This window comes from Sapajus apella, unplaced genomic scaffold (assembly GCF_009761245.1).
Source record: "Sapajus apella isolate SASKATOON/1434 unplaced genomic scaffold, GSC_monkey_1.0 scaffold6, whole genome shotgun sequence".
Classification (NCBI taxonomy): domain Eukaryota; kingdom Metazoa; phylum Chordata; class Mammalia; order Primates; family Cebidae; genus Sapajus; species Sapajus apella.
This window is the reverse complement of record NW_022436946.1, coordinates 26391910-26411532: the sequence shown is the minus strand read 5'-3', so window position 1 is coordinate 26411532 and position 19623 is coordinate 26391910. Positions and strand designations below refer to the sequence as shown.

The following is a 19623-nucleotide window of genomic DNA, read 5'->3' as shown; positions in this document are numbered from 1 at the left end:
AGAAAAAAATACCAAAGATAAATGAAACAAAAAGCTAATTCTTTGAAAAGACAAATAAAATTGATAGACCATTAGCAAGATTAACCAAGAAAAGAAGAGAGAAAATCCAAATAACCTCACTAAGAAATGGAGACATTGACACTACTGAAATACAAAAGATCACTCAAGGCTATTATGAACACCTTTATACACATAAACAAAAAAACACTTAGAAGAGATGGTTAAATTCCTGGAAAAATACGACCCTCCTGGGGTTGGAAGGAAGATTTAGATACCCTGAACAGACCAATAACAAGCAGTGAGACTGAAATGGTAACTAAAAAATTACCAACAAAAAAAGTCCAGGATCAGATGGATTCACAGCAGAATTCTACCAGGCATTCAAAGAAGAATTTGTACAAATCCTTTTGACTAGCACTATTTCACAAGAATGATAAAGATGGAATTCTCCCCAAGTCACTTTGTGAAGCTGGTATCACCCTAATACCAAAACCAGGAAAGGACATAACCAAAAAAGAAAACTATAGACCAATATCCTTGGTAAATATAGTTACTAAAATCCTTAACAAAATACTAGCTAACCAAATCCAGCAACATATCAAAAAGATAATTCACCGTGATCAAGTGGATTTCATATCCAGGGGTGGAGGATGGTTTAACATACACAAGTCAATAAATGCAGTATATCGCATAAACAGAATTTTTAAAAAAAGTCACATGATCATCTTAATCGATGCAGAAAAAGCATTAGACAAAATCCACATCCCTTTATAATTAAAACTCTCAGCAAAATTGGCATAAAAAGGACATATCTTAATGTAATAAAAGTTATCTATGACAAACACACAGCCACCATATACTGAATGGGGAAAAGTTGAAAGTATTCCCTCTGAGAGCTGGAAAAAGACAAGGATGTCCATTCTTATCACTTCTCTTCAACGTAGTACTGGAAGTCCTAGGCAGAGCAATCAGACAAGAGAAAGAAATAAAAGGCATTCAAATAGGTAAAGAGGAAGTCATACTGTCACTAATTGCTGATGATATGATCATTTACCTTGAAAACCCTAAAGACTCCTCCAGAAAGTTCCTAAAATTGATAAAAGAAGTCAGCAAAGTTTCCAGATGTAAGATTAATGCACACAAATCAGTAGTTCTTCTATACATCAAGAGCAACCAAGCAGAAAATCAAATCAAGAACTCAAACCCTTTTACAAGAGCTGCAAAAAAATAAAATACTTAGGAATATGCCTAAGCAAGAAGATGAAATAATTCTACAAGGAAAACCACAAAACACTATTTAAAGAAATTGTAGATGACACAAACAAATGGAAACAAATCCCGGGCTCATGGATGGCTATATTCAATATTGGGGAAATGACTATATTGCCAAAAGCAGTCTACAAATTCAATGCAGTCCCCATCAAAATACCACCATCATTCTTCACAGCGTTAGAAAAAACAGTTCTAAAATTCATATGGAATCATAAAAGAGCCCACATAGCCAAAGCAAGACTAAGCAAAAAGAACAAATCTGGAGGCATCACACTACCTGATTTGAAACTATGCTATAAGGCCATAGTCACCAAAATAGCATGGTACTGGTATAAAAATAGGGAAGTAGATCAATGGAACAGAATAGAGAACTCAGAAATAAATGGAAATACTTAAAGTCAACTGATCTTTGACAAAGTAAACAAAAACATAAAGTGGGGAAAGGACACCCTTTTCAAGCAATGGTGCTGGGATAATTATTCAGACACATGTAGGAAAATGAATCTGGATCCTCATTTTTTACCTTATACAGAAATCAACTCAAGATGGATTAAGGACTTAAATCTAAGACCTGAAACTATAAAAATTCTAGAAGATAACATTGGAAAAACCCTTCTAGACATTTCCTTAGGCAAGGATTTCATGACCAAGAATCCAAAATCAAATGCAATAAAAACAAAGATAAATAGCTGGGACCTAATTAAACTAAAGAGCGTTTGCATGGCAAAAAGAACAGTGGGCAGAGTAAACAGACAACCCACAGAGTGGGAGAAAACCTTAACAATCTATACTTCTGACAAAGAACTAGTATCCAGAATCTACAAACAAACTCAAACAAGTCAGTAAAAAAAAAAAAAAAAAATTCCCATCAAAAAATGGGCTAAGGACATGAATAGGGAATTCTCAAAAAGAAGGTCTACAAATGACAAACAAACATATGAAAAAATGCTCAACATCGCTAATGATCAGGGAAATGCAAATCAAAACCGCCATGTGATACTAACTTACTCCTACAAGAATGGCCACAATAAAAAAATCAAAAAACAGTAGATATTGTCATGGATGTGGAGATTAGCAAAGATTTCTACACTGATGGTGGGAATGTAAACTAGTACAGCCACTCTGGAAAACAGTGTTGAGATTCCTTAAAGAACTAAAAGTAGAACTACCATTTGATCCAGCAATCCCATCACTGGATATCTACCCAGAGTAAAAGAAGTCATTATTCAAAAAAGATACTTGCACATGCATGTTTAGAGCAGCACAATTCACAATTACATCATCATGGAACCAACACAAATGCCCATCAAATAATGAGTGGATAAAGAAACTGTGGTGTGTATATATACAATGGAATTCTACTCAGTCATAAAAAGGAATGAATTAACAGCAGAGACCTGGATGAGACAGGAGACTATTATTTTAAGTGAATTAACTCAGGAATGGAAAACCAAATGTTATATGTTCTCACTGGTATGTGGGAGCTAAGCTATGAGGATGCAAAAACATAAGAATGATACAATGGACTTTGGGGACTTGGGGGAAGAGTGTGAGGAATAAAGACGAGAAATAAAAGACTACAAATATGGTGCAGTGCATACTTCTTGAATGATGGGTACACGAAAATCTCACAAATCACCACTGAAAACACCTGTACCACAATAACTTATGGAAAAATGATTTTTAAAAAGATACCATACTACATTTTTCCCTTTGAGCTTCAAAGAGGTGTGATAAAAGGATCTTAACAATCACTTTATTTTACATGATCAAACACGGTAAAAAAAATATGTTTTAGTTTGGATTGGATCCATAGTAATTTCAAGATGATAAGAAATTATACTAATAGAATAAAGTATATGACCTTACATGCATTAGCATATACTTCATCCTCAGGTGAAAGTCTACACATCCTATAACCTTTGAGGAAGGGGGCTCAGAAAAGATGACTAACGTGGCCAACTTCATAGGTCATGTAAGTCAGAGGTCCCCAACCCCTGTGCTGCGAGTCAGTACTGGTCAGTGTCCTGTTAGGAACTGGGGCACACAGGAACCGGGCCCGGCAAAAGTGCCACTTTTTACCTCATCACTCTGTCTTTGAGCAGAGTGCAGGTGAGTATTACTGCCTGAGCTCCACCTCCTGTCAGATCAGCAGCTGCATTAGATTCTCATAGGAGGGCAGACCCTATTGTGAACTGTACATACGAGGGATCTAGGTTTTGCGCTCCTTATGAGAATCTAATGCCTGATGATCTGAAGCGGTACAGTTTCATGCTGAAACCATCCCTTCCCTCACCCCTTTCCATGGGAAAATTGTCCTCCAGGAACCAGGTCCCTGGTGTCAAAAAGGTTGGGGACTGCTGATGTAAGTGACAGAACGAAGATTTAAATCTAAAGATGATCACAAACTGTTTCTCTCCTGCAACATGAAAAATGAAGCTTGAGATAGATATGCTCTATCAAAAACTTAAAAGCTGATTAAGTCATGGGCAGAAAAAAGAGCCACTTTTTTTTTTTTTTTTTTTGAGTCGGAGTTTCGCTCTTGTTGCCCAGGCTGGAGTGCAATGGCGCAATCTCGGCTCACCGCAACCTCCGCCTCCTGGGTTCAGGCAATTCTCCTGCCTCAGCCTCCTGAGTAGCTAGGATTACAGGCACGCGCCACCATGCCCAGCTAATTTTTTGTATTTTTAGTAGATACGAGGTTTCACCATGTTGACCAGGATGGTCTCGATCTCTTGACCTCGTGATCCACCTGCCTTGGCCTCCCAAAGTGCTGGGATTACAGGCGTGAGCCACCGTGCCCGGCAAAAGTGCCACTTTTTACCTCATCACTCTGTCTTATCTTTCAGCTCTCTCACCAAAGTTCTTTGACTTCATGGTTTTTTTTTTCCCCCCTATTTCTGAATTTAGTATGCAAAAGGAAATGGAACTAGAAAGATTATTTAATACACTTCAAATTGCAAAACATATTTCTATGTTAATTAAACTTAACATTTAAAATGGATAAGGTAAATTTCTCCCAAACCTTTTGGAAATGATAAAGCTTTTTAGATGAGTGATTGCATTTATTTAAAATGGGTTGTGTTTGTATAGCTGAAGGGTGCCACATCTGTTCTTTCTCACTTTCTTAATAGAAGTGAAACAAAAAAAAAGGCTACTACTGTGTGTGTGTGTAGTGAGGGGGGGTGAAGGGGGAGGGGTGTTAGAGAAACAGAGAAGGAAAGAGCAGTGAGATGGGTGAAGGAAAGGGAGATGGAATATTTTATTTTTCCACTCAGTGCTTTTGAATTTCAGAAGGCAAATGCTCAAAGTTTATTGACTTGTACTCAGGGGAGAAGTTCTCAGATCACATGCACTTGTCTCTTTAGATAACTCCATAAATTACAATTGCTTTTGTTTGTTTGCCTGGTGTTGCTGACATTTGGAAATTCTTAAAAAACTCTTTTAAATTTTTATGCCGAATCATTGCTTACTCAAGATGTTTTATTGTAAGCTTTCCCAAAGTGTCTTGTAGAAATAGTAAAGAAAACACAAATATGTTTCTTTTCTAACAACTTTTCATTTACAGTATCATGTTATTTACATAAAATTACTTTTTCCATATTTTATCAGTGTTTTTTTCTATATTTTTCTGTAATTGGAAATGGATTGCAAAAGTATTTCATTACATTTAAAATGTCAAGGATGCCTAGAAACATTTTCTTTTCATGACTAAATTTTCAGCACAAGAAAAAGTTGTTTGCAACTCAAAACCAAAATATACATTACCTTAAAGTACTATTTCAAAGATACTACTATTTTTATAACAATTTTGGACTTGATTTATTAAATAAATTAGTAATAATAGCTATTTAAAAATAAGATTTGACTTTAAAAAATTACTAGTATATTGAACAAATATATAAGACTGATTTTGAACTAAAGCCTTTCAATTTTTAAAATTATGCCTAATGGATGTCAGTTCTTAAAATAGAAGCCAGTGTCCGTGTAAAGACTGCAGCTTTTTAAGTTGTAGTAGTTTCAATATGCTGAATTCAGGCTTATTTGAACTGATGCACTACATACATTTTTCCATGTCTTACGGATTATAACAAACTAGTAACACATTATGTCTGCCACTTCTTAATATAAGATTTATTCTAGTAAATTTAAAATGTTTTTATATAAAATTCTGATTGAATCAAAGCAAGCTTTTTTTTTTTTTCTTTGTTTGAGACAGGGTCTCACTTTGTTACCCAGGCTAGAGTGCAGTGGTGGAATCTCAGCTCATTGCAACCTGTTTCCCGAGCTCAAGTGACCCTCCCACCCCATCCTCCAGAGTAGCTGGGACTACAGGCATGTACCACCATGCCTGGCTAATTTTTATATTTTTTATAGAGACAGGGTTTTGCCATGTTGCCCAGGCTGGTCTTGAACTCCTGAACTCAAGTGATGCACCCATCCTGGCCTCCCAAAGTGTTGGAATTACAGCATTCTTTATCCTTTATTAAATGAGCAATTTCCAAGACTCTATTCCATCTATGGAAAACACACTTGGTCTTAAAGATGCAGTCACTTTTCTCACTCATTCTAGAGAGGGAAAGGATGATGCCATTTGGAATTATAACAAGCTGGTATAATAGGAAGAAATACTTACGTCAAACAGACACAAATCGCAAACAAATGTTTTATAAGGAAATATTGGTACTTGTAAGCAAGAGCATTGGAGGAAACAATCTTTTTTATGAAATGTTTTATGAAAAATAATTTGCTTGCACAAGAAAGTTTCACTTAGAATTGCATAACAAGAAAGTGATAGATCAAATTCACTCAAATTCACAAACTATGTCATCCTTAACATCTTTGGTCTTATACAGGCCAAAATGCGGGTCAAAAAACATTTCTTTTATACTAGCATTAACAGTTAGGACAGGGCTGTGAGGCAGGAAACCAGCCCTGATCTCAACAGAAGGCCCTTTTCCTGATTCCCCGTGGTGGGGAACATCCTTAGTCTTCAGAGTAAATATCTGTTGCTACTGAACAGTCAAGACAGACAGATGCCCCTAGCTATCTTGACAAAAGTAGAGGGTAAGAAAAACAAAACTACTTCCTCTTATGGCTACGTCAGTGAGAAAAAGTTAATTGTTTTCACAAAAAGTCTTTGAAAAAGTTAACTGTTTTCACAAAAAGTCTTTTTAACAATCAATAATGAAAAATCAAAACCAATATAACAAAAGAAGGAAGTTATAAGTTTAGAGATACAAGTTTCTTGTCTACTAAAATATATGTATAGCTCAAATCCATGGGAACTCTCATTTCTTCCCATCTTCCTTTCTTTTTTTTATTTTTATTTTTTGATATTTTGCCACCTATTTGTTTTTGCGTTTTTTTTAATTTACTCAACGGTTATTAATACTTACCTACTTTTCCATGACACTAAGCTGAACTATACTTGTTCTTTCTAACATATTAATTCAAATATAACTATGTTACCTCAGGTCAAACCCTAGCTCAGTGTTTCAATTAAAAAAAAAAAAAAGAGTCTAAAATTTTAAGAAAAATTGAAGATACGTTTAAATCATTATTAAAATCTCTCAAATAGTCAACATCATATGACCCAAAACAAAATATTTTAAAGATTCTATTCTTAATCTAGTTTCCCAAGCCTCCCCCATCACAGCTGCCTCTTCAAAATTCTTTTGTCTTCCAAAAGCACTACTAAATACTACTAGTGAATATCACCTTGCAGATGAGGAAACCCAGTCTTTGAGAGGTTCAGGAAACTAATAAAAATCTTACAGTTGAATCTTTAGTTCAAACTCAGGACTACTGCGTCCTCTCATTTTTATGTAGTAGAGAAAAAGTTTAGAGTCAAGAGCAGATGAGCATGATTTTCCAATTGACAAATCTAAATTTTCCTGGGGAATCTTCGTGTTTCCGTCTCTCTGAAGCACTGGGGCCTGTTATACCCTTTTCTCCTTCATATTCTCTCATCCTTGGCTTTATCAGTCTGTATTCTAATGATATTTGTGATAGTTAATTTTATGCATCAACTCGGCTAGGCTTTGGTAACACTTCTTTGACCAAAGATAAGTCTCGACATTTCTATGAAAGTAGTTTTTAGATGTGATTCACATTTAAATCACAGAATTTGAATAAAGCAGATTACCCTCTGTCATGCGGGATGGGCCTCATCTAATCATTTGAAAGCTTTAAAGAGAAAAGACTGAAGTCCACCTAGGAGGAAGGAATTCTTCTTTCAGACTGCCTTCAGACTGAAGATTGCAAAACAAACTCTTCCCAGGGGCCTCAGTCTGCTTGCATGCCCTGCAGATTTTGGACTTACTAGCCCCTACAGTTGCATCAGCCAATCCTTTATAATAAATAATATTTTCTCAGTAGATAGAGAGATATCTCCTATTGGTTTTGTTTCTCTGGAGAATGCTGATTAGATCAGTGTGTTCTCCATTTCCTTTCTTGAGTCTACGCTGTGTTCTAGACAGCCTCAGATTCACAGCTGATGTGCTCTTTAGTTATATTTGTAACTAACCTTTGTATGATAAGAGTGTTTTTGAGATCATTTGCTCCTTAGGAAATTGATAAGTATAATCAGAAACAGAAATATTTCTGTGATTAAAAAAAATGGGAACACTGGGTTTAAAAAAGTTAAACAGATTTCCTTAATATACAGAATTTTTGCATCGTTTGATACGTGTGTGCCTCAATTGTGAATGCACAAGAAAAAAACATATTAAGCTGCCCAGAAGTATTTTATCATGAAAACTTTTTGTTTAACAAAGAATATAATAGAACTAGAGTTCCTCATAACATACTCCAAGAAATGTTGTGCCAGGGCTAACTTATGACTTCAGCATCTACATTTCTTTCATTGGTAAACTCCTGACTCATATATTCAGTTGCCCACTGCAGATTGCCACTGTATAGATCAAGCTCAACATCCCACCTGACATGTGGTAATGTCCACGTTCTCTCCAGGTCCCATCTCCACCCTGACTCTTATGGGTTACATTAACCAAGCCCCATGTCCTCTGAATGTGGGCTCTTTTGGCCTATAAGAGCAACATCAAGACATAATAGAGTAAGACAAATAGAGAGATCTGGGCATTCATTCTCTAGTTTCCTCCCAGGATCAATGAGAATTTCACATACATCATTTTACAACCAACCATCATTGGTTGGTGGTTGTGGCCCCTACTGAAGGACACAATCTTCAGGTGTTCTGTTCAGACATTGCTTCCCTAATGCTATAAGTCTTTCTGGATGTCTAAACCATACTATTCCCTTGCCTCTTCAGGTATAGGAATGATAAAGCCTTCGTACTTTGACTAGCTCTGGAATGCTGTACCATAACCCTGAAAACCTTTAACAATAATATATTTATTAAGCTCTCTTAAACTATTCATATAAGTATTCCAGGGACCTCAACACACTCAGCAAGCCCCAAACTGAACTCATTATTATCTCTCAAAACCTGTTTTCATTCTTAATGCCATTCAATTAACCAAGTCAGATAAGAACTTTAGCAATTATACTCAGCTCTAACACTTAATTGCCATTTCAGGAAACGGAAATAGACTGAGCCTTGGTAGGGGACACCTGGCTTCCAATCCCAGTTATACCATTTTTAGAGCTGTGTTATCTTAGGCAATTTACTTGATTTCTCCAATCTTCTCTGTAAAATGACATAAATCATATTCACTGCTTGCAGTTGTTTTGAGAGTAAAATGTGATTGTTTAAAAGAAAAGTAGCGTAAGTCTTCCCATGGGTAATATTCTCCTAAATTTGTCTTATAGTCCCAACTCTCAAGCTCACCCCTCACCAATCTACCCTTTCTATAGTTAACACATAATCTTAAAGACAAACCTAATCATACTATTCTCTGTTCAATTGCCTAAGCAGTACCACACAGTCTGTAAGGAGATGTAAAAGCTTTAGCTGTGTGCACAGAGCCTTCCACAATATGGTCCCAGTCCTGTATTGAGAAACCATATTAGGGTTTTACATATACTGACTGATGTCATGAAAGCAATCACCTTACTAGCTTCTATGGATACCAATAAAAAGCTACCATAAAATCAATGGTTTTTTATATGTATAAGAAATCTCCTGATATTAAAAAAAAATATTAATAGCAACCAATTGTTGAGTAACTAAGTGTGCTGGAAAATGTGCTATGTTGTTATTAGCAACTCTCTAAATCAAATAGGTGGTAAAAGTAGTCAGGTTTAAATAATTCATCATAATTTATAACTAAAGACCAATCCTATTAAAAATCACCTAAAGATATGACTTTATTTCTCCACAAAACAAAGAAAAATATTATGTTGAACTGAAGTTCAATAAAATCTATTATGTCATAGAATTAATAAAATAAAAACAGAGGCCAAATTTCAATTTTATTATTTTATTTCATTTTTTACTTCTCAGGATATATCTCACTGAGGAGCTAAGGTAATAAAGTTCTTGGTTTAATAGAACTATAAATAAAACCTTACTAGCTCCTGTAGAATATTGTCTTCAGGTGCATCCTATGGTAAAAAATTATCTTCTAATAAATTTTATATAATGTTACTCTCTCCTTTGTATCTATACAAATTCAACTAACTTTCTCTTTATGGTTCAATGAAAGACTTGTGGTTTCACTTCATAACCTTGCCTCATTCATATCTCATCTTCCTCTTAACTTTGACAGCCTTTATGATCTATGTAGCTTATTTTTGGGTTTCAGTAAATAATGTTTCATAGTATTACCCATTGTCCCAACAAGTTTGACATCTCTATCATATCTATCATAGCTATTTAACCACTAGGCAAAGCTATGTAGGGTTTATATGTAGGGTTCACTCTGTTTTTATGGCAGTTTATTACCAATCCACCAGCCTGAAAAAAAATAGGCATGAAATCTTTGGGTATAAAGGCACAGAGGGACTTTGGAGACTATTTAAGTTTGGTCCCCACAGTTGATAGGTGAAGAAATGGAGGTCCTAAGAAGTCAATTGATTTGTCAAAGACCATACAACTCATTAGTATCAAAGCTGAGACTGAGCTAGACTCTGGTCTTCTCTCTAGAGTTCTCTTGTTAATATACAAGTGATAGCATTTATAACATTATTTATAATTGCAACACTAAGTACCAGTCATATATTTATTCAACAAGATATATGGTACTTCATAGTAATTTACCTTTCTGTATTCAGCTTCATTCATGTAGACTGCAGATACTTAATGGAATATTAAAAGTAATTTAAGTAGAACTTAACTTATTTCTTCCACATCTTTGTTACAACAGAGGAATCCTGGTAATTTTATACTAAATGTCCAATAATTACTTGTGGGTGAAAGTAGGGAGAAATAAATCATCTGGTATTGTTGATTAAAGATGAATGGAATCATATGTGGTAAATTTGCTTATACAAGGATTTTATAAAACAGCTTTTCTGCCTTCCTTGGTAATTGGGAAGAGGATTGGCAACATTGCCTCAAATTGTTCTGTCTAACCACTGAGGAGTCTGAGAAATACAGTTCTTGGGGTAAGAGGTTAGCAGGAATGCTGAAAAAACATTTGATGATAAAGGACCTTTCATGCTAAGAGCTAAAATTACCTATAATGTTATTATTATAAGGAACTACTTGATTTGAGGAAAACAACTCACGCAATTCAGCTCCATTCGTGAAATGAATGGATAACTACAGTGTTCCTTTGAACTGGTAGTTATTTCAGCCCCTGTAAGAGCTCCCAACAGACATAGAAATTAAAAATTGTTTAAAATATGAGAATTAACATTATACTTAAGTTCATTTTAAATTAGTTTCAGTTATATCCATAATTAAATACAAATTAATAACAATGACCAGAATGATGATATGAAGTAGTTATTATATAAGATCTTTTAAAAGCCTATTGTAGCCAATTATTCCTGGACAAACAAATTCTAAAAAATAAAATAAGAGTCAAAGGAAATAAACGATTTAATATATAATTAATCCCTTTGTATCCAAAAATTCAAAGTAATAAAAACTTCATTACAGCAGACAAAGAATGCAATATGGGAAAACATGGAAATCCAAGAAAGGCTAGACCAATTTCGAGGCACTAAATAAGTGGACTGAGATAAGAAGTACACAGATACTTCCCAGAACAAAGCAAGTGCTGTGGGAAGTTTCGTTTCTTAAGTGCTATGAAAGCACAAAGAAGGCTTTTATATATGGGCTTTACAGATGTGTAGTATTGGCTTTTCAGATTTATAGATGTGTAGTATTCTTTTACCCACAAAGAGATCCACAATTTTTTTAGATTTCTACTAATGAAGTTTTATTAATCTCCTGTGAACAAATTAATAATCTAGTCTACACATGAGCTCTAGTTTTAAAAAACATTAAAATTGAAATATGTATGTGCTCCTACATTTTGACCTATTATAATTGCATTCCTCAGATCAAATAGCATACTTTAGTGCCACATGAAATTTTCTTTTTTTTTTTTACATAAAGCCTTTATAGAATTTCTTTCTTTCTTTCTTTCTTTCTTTTTTTTCTACTTGGTTCTAAGGAAGTTCCAGACTAAAATAGTGCATCAAGAGGACTGGCATAATCAGCCTCACTAAAAACAGCTTGATTAATACTAAATATGTCCTAGCTCCTAATCAATTATGTTAATGAAGTCACAAGCAGCACATCTGCAAGCCCTGACAAAGCCCATGATCTCAGCATTGCCTGATAATATAGACTCTTGGAGCTGCTCAGGGTTAGCATCCTCTGCGTTTTCAGAAAAGAAACTGACAAAGGCTTGTGATCCTCAAACCTTGTTGTTTTATTCACCATAACACAGTACTAGGTTCTGGGATGAACTGTCAAATTACATTGCTCTTTAAAGGAAATAACAGAACCCAAATGTCCTACTTAACAATTGACACATCCTTTTCTAAGTGACAGATTGCTAGGCAAAATATTTGCTACTTGGTATTTCATGAACCTCTGCTAGGAGATAACTTGGTGCCAAACGCTTGAATAATCTGACTATCAAAGTCTCCCTCAAGTTGGGAATCTGAGTTCCTTGCTTTATGTCCATCTGGAAACAACAACAGAATTAGAATCCCATGAAAAATTAAGGCAATGTTATTATTTATAGGTGTTTTCTTGTCCAGTGAACATTTTGGTCAGAGAGATTGTCAGTTCTGTGTCAAATTCTCTCAAGTCATATGAACTATTATAGTCCAAATGCCAAAAGAAATGTAACTCTGATTTTTTTTTTTCTCTCTCTCTATTTTCTGTTTTTAGACTGGGTGTTTCTAAATCACTTGTTTACTCTCTAGGTAGGTGATACACAATAGTAGCCTCTTCCTGGATGAATCCTCATGAGTGTCATCACTTAGTCTCAAGGGGTAGCCAAAACCAATGGGCAGTTGTTGAACAAGCAGGCTGGGGTATCCACATTGCACACAGAAGATCCTTTCCAATATGGGACAGAGCTAGAGGTTTCTACCTTTTTGTAGAGGAGGCTGTGATCTGAGGGAGACTTCCATTTGTCCTCTTGTAAAAAAAATAATGAGGCTTTTAGCTTTAATTACTGGTGTTTTTACATCTGCAAATTGAGTCTTGACAGAGAAGGAACTGTTTTCTATTCATCTCCGAATCCCCAGTATTTTGGACAATATCCAGAATGATCCCACGGTTGGGATTTAATAAAAGTTGAAGAAATGGATGAAGACTTAAAGAAATGACTTTAAATTTCCAGCAAAATTTATTGCAATGCTGATCTTGAGACATCATATTTTCAAGAATTATTTGTAGTATTAACTACCAATTGTATATAGCACTTATAAACGATACATATACATTCAACAGTATATATTTATGTGTGTGTGTTTGTGAGTATATATATATATTTTCAATTCTCACAATAATGGTAGGAGATCAGTGCTCTGCTTATCTCATCTTAGAGATGGCAAAACTCATGAAGAATTAATTTAAATAACTTCCCAGATTTATAAAACTAGGAAAAGGTGGAGCTCAGATTCATACCCAGCAAATCTGGCACCAGACTCTTCAAAGACTAAATTGATCAAGTTGTGGTAAATTGCAAGAGTTGCAAGGCATAGCCTTATCTGTTTGTCCCTATATATTTTTTTGCTTGATTCCCAAAGTGCTAAAGTGGACATCCTTCTGAAAACTGAAAGTCACCAATATAGAATCTTAAGGGGGCATTTTTGATTGCCTAAAAAGAAGCAAATTGCAATTTTAGAAAAAGTAAATTGTAGTTTAGATGTACTAAAGGTATGTAAGAAAATATTGGATTTTGCTGTTGCTTTGTTACTATTTTTTATGGTTGCTCCTCTATATTATATTTTATCTACAATAGAGATCTATGAAGAAAAAAATACTTGCCTTCAAGGGCAGGTGATGCCGGGGTGGGACTGGAAGCTTGTTCTGTCGGTAATGGAGGTGGAATGGCCGGGCTTTGTCCTGTACATACAATGTAGACATTGGCATTGAAAAAAAAAGTATTAACAAATCTAATATCCACAACTAAAAAGCCAGATCTGTCCCCTACATGCATAATTCATAATACCAAGCCAATTATAAATCATATTATTATGCAATAAGAAAGCTGTTATTAAGTGAGATCTTTAAGAAGCTACCTTAACAAATTCAGTTATCTTCAGAGCCATTTCAGAATACATTATTTTTCAGAGATGTATATACAATGTTAAATATATCTACTGGACTTCATTAATGGAAAATTTACACGCACTCAAATTAAGCAATGTATCTTTAATATGCACATTAAATTATGGAAACTAAAATCCCAGAAGCTGAGGGGGAGTCTTAATATAAAAGAAATCACTATTTTTTTCCGTTTAACTAAAAATTCTCAAATGTTATAATAGGACCAATAAAAGAAAGTTGAAATTTATAGGCCTTTTGATATCGAACAGATATATTTTTTCCACCATAATAAATGACCTGTAGTTAAGTAAATAATGAGCCAATGGGAAAATATATTCAGGTTTATAGAACCTTGAGAGCTTCTCTCAAGTCTCCGAGTTTATTATGAGCTATAACAAAAGAAAGAAAACCTACAATCATTTCCAAGTTCTTCTTTATCCCAAGAGATTTCTTTAATTAACCAATACCATCCAGGCCATGAACTGTCTACATTAGCTATCTAATGTACATTAGCTACATTAGCTACATTAGTATCGTATAAATTGCTTGCAAAACCTTTTATCACTATTTTTCATTCCGTAAACTTCCGCTGCGTGTTTTTTATCCAGAAATCAACATGCAAGATGGGCATGTGTACCTTCTAAAATCTCGCTGACGACTAGATATTATCAAATGTCAGCAGACCTGCCTACTTACTGAAAGTTTTCCTTTTTCAGAATTCACAAAAATTAGTTCTCTTTGGTGTAATATGGTTTAGCAAGTAAAGTTATTGGAGTTGCATGCACACCACATTCCAGATGTAGGCTCTCATGACACATGAAGTTCTGTTCATCATATAGTGTTCTTGTAGTTGTTACACTCATACAGGTTGATTATTAAGCATATTTAAGTATCTATAGAACCCAAACATACTGTTTCATAACTTACAGGTCATATGCCTAGAAAAATATCAATTTAATATTGTTAATTTTTTTCCTATGGAAGGAAAGATTTGACTTAAACATAATATAACATGGAAGTTTATTTTTTTTAGTTAGCAAAGAAAAAAATAAGGCTAGGAACACTAAAACGAAGGTTGAGCCACATTACCTTTCCCTAGCTAACATTTATATAGTGTTTACTATGTGCCAAGGATGATCCAAATGGTTTTCATGTATTAAGTCATTTAATCTTCACAAGCTGTTTAGGATGTATTAGACTCATTTTATAGTTTTTAAAACTAAGGTTAACTGGAGCTTAGGCTACTCAGCTCCTAATAAGTGGAACTGGATTTCACTGCAGCTTCCTCCCAAGTTACAGTTCTTAAAGCTCCTCTCAGACTGCATAAGCCTAACAGAAGGGTCATCTATCATGAGTCTGTGACTACAGCTGACGAGGGGCAGAGGAGTGAAGCCTCTACCCTCAGTTTCCACTTTCTCAGTGGTCAAAGGGATGTATACTTGGAAAGGTCTATTCCCCAACCTTGTTTTAGGGCCATTCTTGAAAAAAATAATTCTAAGGTAGCATAGTATTTTGTAGCTTTGAAAATAAGTTACTAGGACAAAGAAGGAGTCAATTAAATGACCAAACTTTTAAAACAGAAGTGTCCATAAATATATACCAATTATTTCTAAATACTAAGATATATAAATATCTTCATAGAATTGTGCCTATTGAGTCTACACTGCTTTCTACCTTGTCATATACCTCGGTAAATAGTAGTGGACGTATGATTATAGTCTTTTATAGTCTTGTTGAGTTATTGAGGGACTTATTATAAAATAAATAAAATTATTTCCCTGGAAATTTCACATAATTTACACTATTACATATTTTTAGATTTATCTGAAGGAACTGTAAAGTTATTATTTTATTTAAAAAAAACTTTATTTCTTACTTATTATATACAAGCATTGAAGAATTATTAAACCCCAACCTTGCCTTCAAGAAATTTCCAATATACTGGCTGAAACAGACCTCTAGACAGATCATTATATCATAGTGTGTTGAAGGAAAATCAATACACAAAGGAAATATTGCAGAAAGAGTCCTGAAAGAGAGTAACTGAAAAGCCTAAAAAGAGCCTGCCAGGTAAGAAAGGATAGGGAAGACAGAGGGATTCCAGGTGGATGGTATGTGGTAAATAATTTTAAAAAGCCTGGATGCCTATATATATAAACACACACACTGGTGCTTCTGCAGCATAAAATTCATATCCAGTTGATATCAGAAATTCTCCACAGCTATAATACACTTTTTATTCTGCTCTCTAAGATGGCTGATGGCATGGTTGTGAGGCAGTGGACCACAATTGGTACAATGGGAAAGTAGGAACACAAGCAGAAAAAAAAAAAAAAAGAAAAGAGAAGCCAGCTGGCTGCTTGTCTCCATGGTGACAGTGATACTAGCCCTGGCAGGGAATTACTAACTCAGGACAAGTTTTTGTTGTGTTAGAGTACACCAAAACAAATCAGATGGGTCATACTTGATCATGACACATGACTTTGGTCCTGACTCCTATAGTAAGCAATGTCAGAGAATCTTACCGAAATCACAAATCGTTTTGCAGGGTGAAGAATACATTATACATAAACATATACAATAGTACATAATGACTTATATGTATAATACATTATACATTATATGTAAAATACATTATACATATAATATATACAATAATGCACAATTAATTGTATTAAATATATTTTATTTATAATATAATGTATTAAATATAGCATTATATTTATAATCCAGTTCTACAACAAAAGCAGAGTTGCTTAGTATAAAGACTGCATGCTTAGGAGTCACAAGGGTGTAAGTGATATCTTCAGATCCGTCACTTAGAAGCTGTGTAAATTTGAAAATCTCATAACATCTCCAAACTTCAGTTGGGGTGTTTATAAAATGAGGATAGATGTAGGGGTGTTATAGGGATTAAGTGATGAGGCACCCAGTGCATGGTAGGTACTCAAAATATTAATTCTTTTCCCAATAATGTATTTACAATTTAAATCCCATCTAATTACACAAGAAGATTTGAAGCTGACTTTTGAAGTAAGAAAACAAAAACAAAGAAAATTGAACATGACAGAAATAGCAGAATTCATTTGCAGAAAAGAAGCTTATAATTTTATCAGGAATATATCCTTTTGGAATTCCTGAAGATTGTTACCCTCTGAAGGAAGGATTTAGGTTGTTGAAATTTACATTTGAACTCTAAAGGTGCCCTTCGTTTTACAAGCTATTACTTGAAAATCCCTCTGACATTCAAACACAGTAAATTGGCTTCATTTCTGTTCCTTGAGTGATTCTGGCTGGCTTAGTTCCATAGTACCTGAATGGTAGGTTTGCAGATTGCTAATATTTTATTGTTGGGGGTTTTTCCCCATACAAGTCAATTTGATTGTTTTTGGTTTAGTCAAATTCTTTTGGGGATAGTGTACAGTGTATGTTCATTCTAATGATCTAAGTTACTGATGTTTTCTTTACTTGGCTAGAAATGATGAATGAGATTACTCAGAATCTTGTCAAGGTAGGAGGCTATGAGCTGAGTTTCGATTGCATGAAGGAAAAAACAGTTCACTACACCAAAGTTTAATGTATCTAGTTTCTTTATAAATGAAATTCTCTGATTAAAAACCATTTCAGAACAACTGAAGCCTACTCCCTCTATCTTGTAACAAATGTTGGCACTATTTTTTTCTCTAACATCTAATAGAGATTTTATCATTATTCTTTTTGAGATAGAGTCTTGTTCTGTCACCCAGGCTGGAGTACAGTGGCGTGATCTTGGCTCACTGCAACCTCCACCTCCTGGGTTCAAGCAATTCTCCTGCCTCAGCCTCCTGAGTAGCTGGGATTACAGGTGCATGCCACCACGTCCAGCTAATTTTTGTATTTTTAGTAGAGGCGGGGTTTCACCATGTTGGTCAGGCTGGTCACAAACTCCTGACCTCATGATCTGTCCGCCTTGGCCTCCCAAACTGCTGGGATTACAGGCATGAGCCACTGGGCCTGGCTGCGATTTTATTTCATAGACCCTCCTTGAAATTTCCTGGAGGTATGAAGAGTTACATCCAGAGAACTCTGAACATTTTGGAAGGACCCCAAGCCTGCAAACAGTGAATGGCAATAAATCGTGGGACTGGAAAGGTATGAGAACCTCCAAGTAACCATTGAGTTAAAATTTATTTACATTAAAAACACACAATATGTGAAATCATTACAAATTGCTGTCTCAGTTTGTTCTTGAAGGTTCACAGAAGGCATTTGTAAATCTATGACTAAAAGTAAAGTGGGAAGATGTGAATTTAATAAGGAAATAATAGTCATTTATTAAAACAATAATATTACTTACGTATTGGTATAAGTTTCCTAGACTACTTTCGTAAGATGTAGAATATTTTCAAAGGTTGGAATTTAACAAATACTAAAATTAAAAGAAAACATGGTTTTATATTTTAGGCTGAGGCATGTGACTGTGCTAAGGTCCTATGTTAATAGGGACCCCTTGACCTTCATACTTCCTTATGATCATTTGCTTTTGCCTTGTACTTTTGGATCATTTAGAGATGAAAGGAGGAGACCCTAGGGATATGGGGTGCCAACCACTCCTTTTCCCAACCACATCTATTAAAAATAATTGAATTGGCACTCATATAATCCCAGATATTCAAATTTGCCTATGAAACAAAGACCTCACCATCTGGGAATAATCTGAAGAAGTTGAGGAGTTTATGTGAGGTGGGCAGGCAAAGGAGGTTTTGACTTCAAATACAGACATCTCTATACATTACATTTGTGTATTGCTAAATGTCACCACTGTACTTTGTATTTCTTTTCTTGTCTCCAGGGGCTTCTCGACACCAAGGGCAACCATAGAGTCCTACACAATGAAAGATACAGCAGTGTGAAAGAGGCCTGGATAGAAAAACAAAGATAGTCAGTGAGCCAGAGCCAGAGCCAGAGAACAAGAGAGAAAGGCATAGAATGGAAAGCACAGACAGAAAAGGCAGATGCATAGAGAGACAGAGATTCAATGGGAAAATGGAAGGAAGGAAGGAAGGAAGGATGGAAGGAAGGATGGAAGGAAGGAAGGAAGGAAGGAAGGAAGGAAGGAAGGAAGGAAGAAAAGTGTTCTCAGAAGTTGTACAACTTCTGCCGTGTTCTCTTCCAGAACAGTATGAGCTCAGTTTTTTTTCAGTCTCTCAATTTTCTACAACTAATAATTTGCTCTTTCGGTTAGTGGCAAAGGCTTAATAACAAAGGCTCATCTTTAAAATTAGGCACTTTTAAAATTTATGATGCTAAGCCTTTAGTTCTGGATATGGTGTGTTGCACAGGTCTAGGGACTGACATTTCAGGTGTCTATAATCTTATTCATTTATTTATTAAATCTTTGAGTGTGTATTTCTTTTTTTCTCTTCTATGAGTGTGTATTTCTTGAGTCGTTATCATGCAATATATATAGGTCTTCCACTGAGGATACAATAATGTATATGATGGACAAGACATGTAAAAGTGCCTTGAAGAGACTTGGTCTTGTGAGGGGACAGACAGGAAACAGGCAATTATCACCTAACTTAGGTCTATTGTTTCAAGGTAAAATAAGAATAATAACACCTGGGTTAACTGGGATGTTGGAGATAATAGTACAAATGTAATTACTGAGGGACAATGGTGAAGAGAGGGCCCTATCATGGAAC

General features: G+C 35.0%; 1 protein-coding gene and 1 long non-coding RNA gene across 2 annotated transcripts in view; one reads left to right on the top strand and one right to left on the bottom strand.

Annotated features, from left to right (window-relative positions):
* TRDN (triadin) overlaps positions 1 to 19623 on the bottom strand; it is a 377062-nt gene that overhangs the window by 205214 nt on the left and 152225 nt on the right. Inside the window, exon 10 of the mRNA XM_032274890.1 lies at positions 13658 to 13735. Coding sequence (XP_032130781.1) covers positions 13658 to 13735 — 78 coding nt within the window. The remainder of the gene's footprint in view (positions 1 to 13657; positions 13736 to 19623) is intronic.
* Positions 1 to 19623, top strand: part of LOC116549351 — a 60571-nt gene that overhangs the window by 8175 nt on the left and 32773 nt on the right. The gene's annotated exons all lie outside the window — the stretch shown is intronic.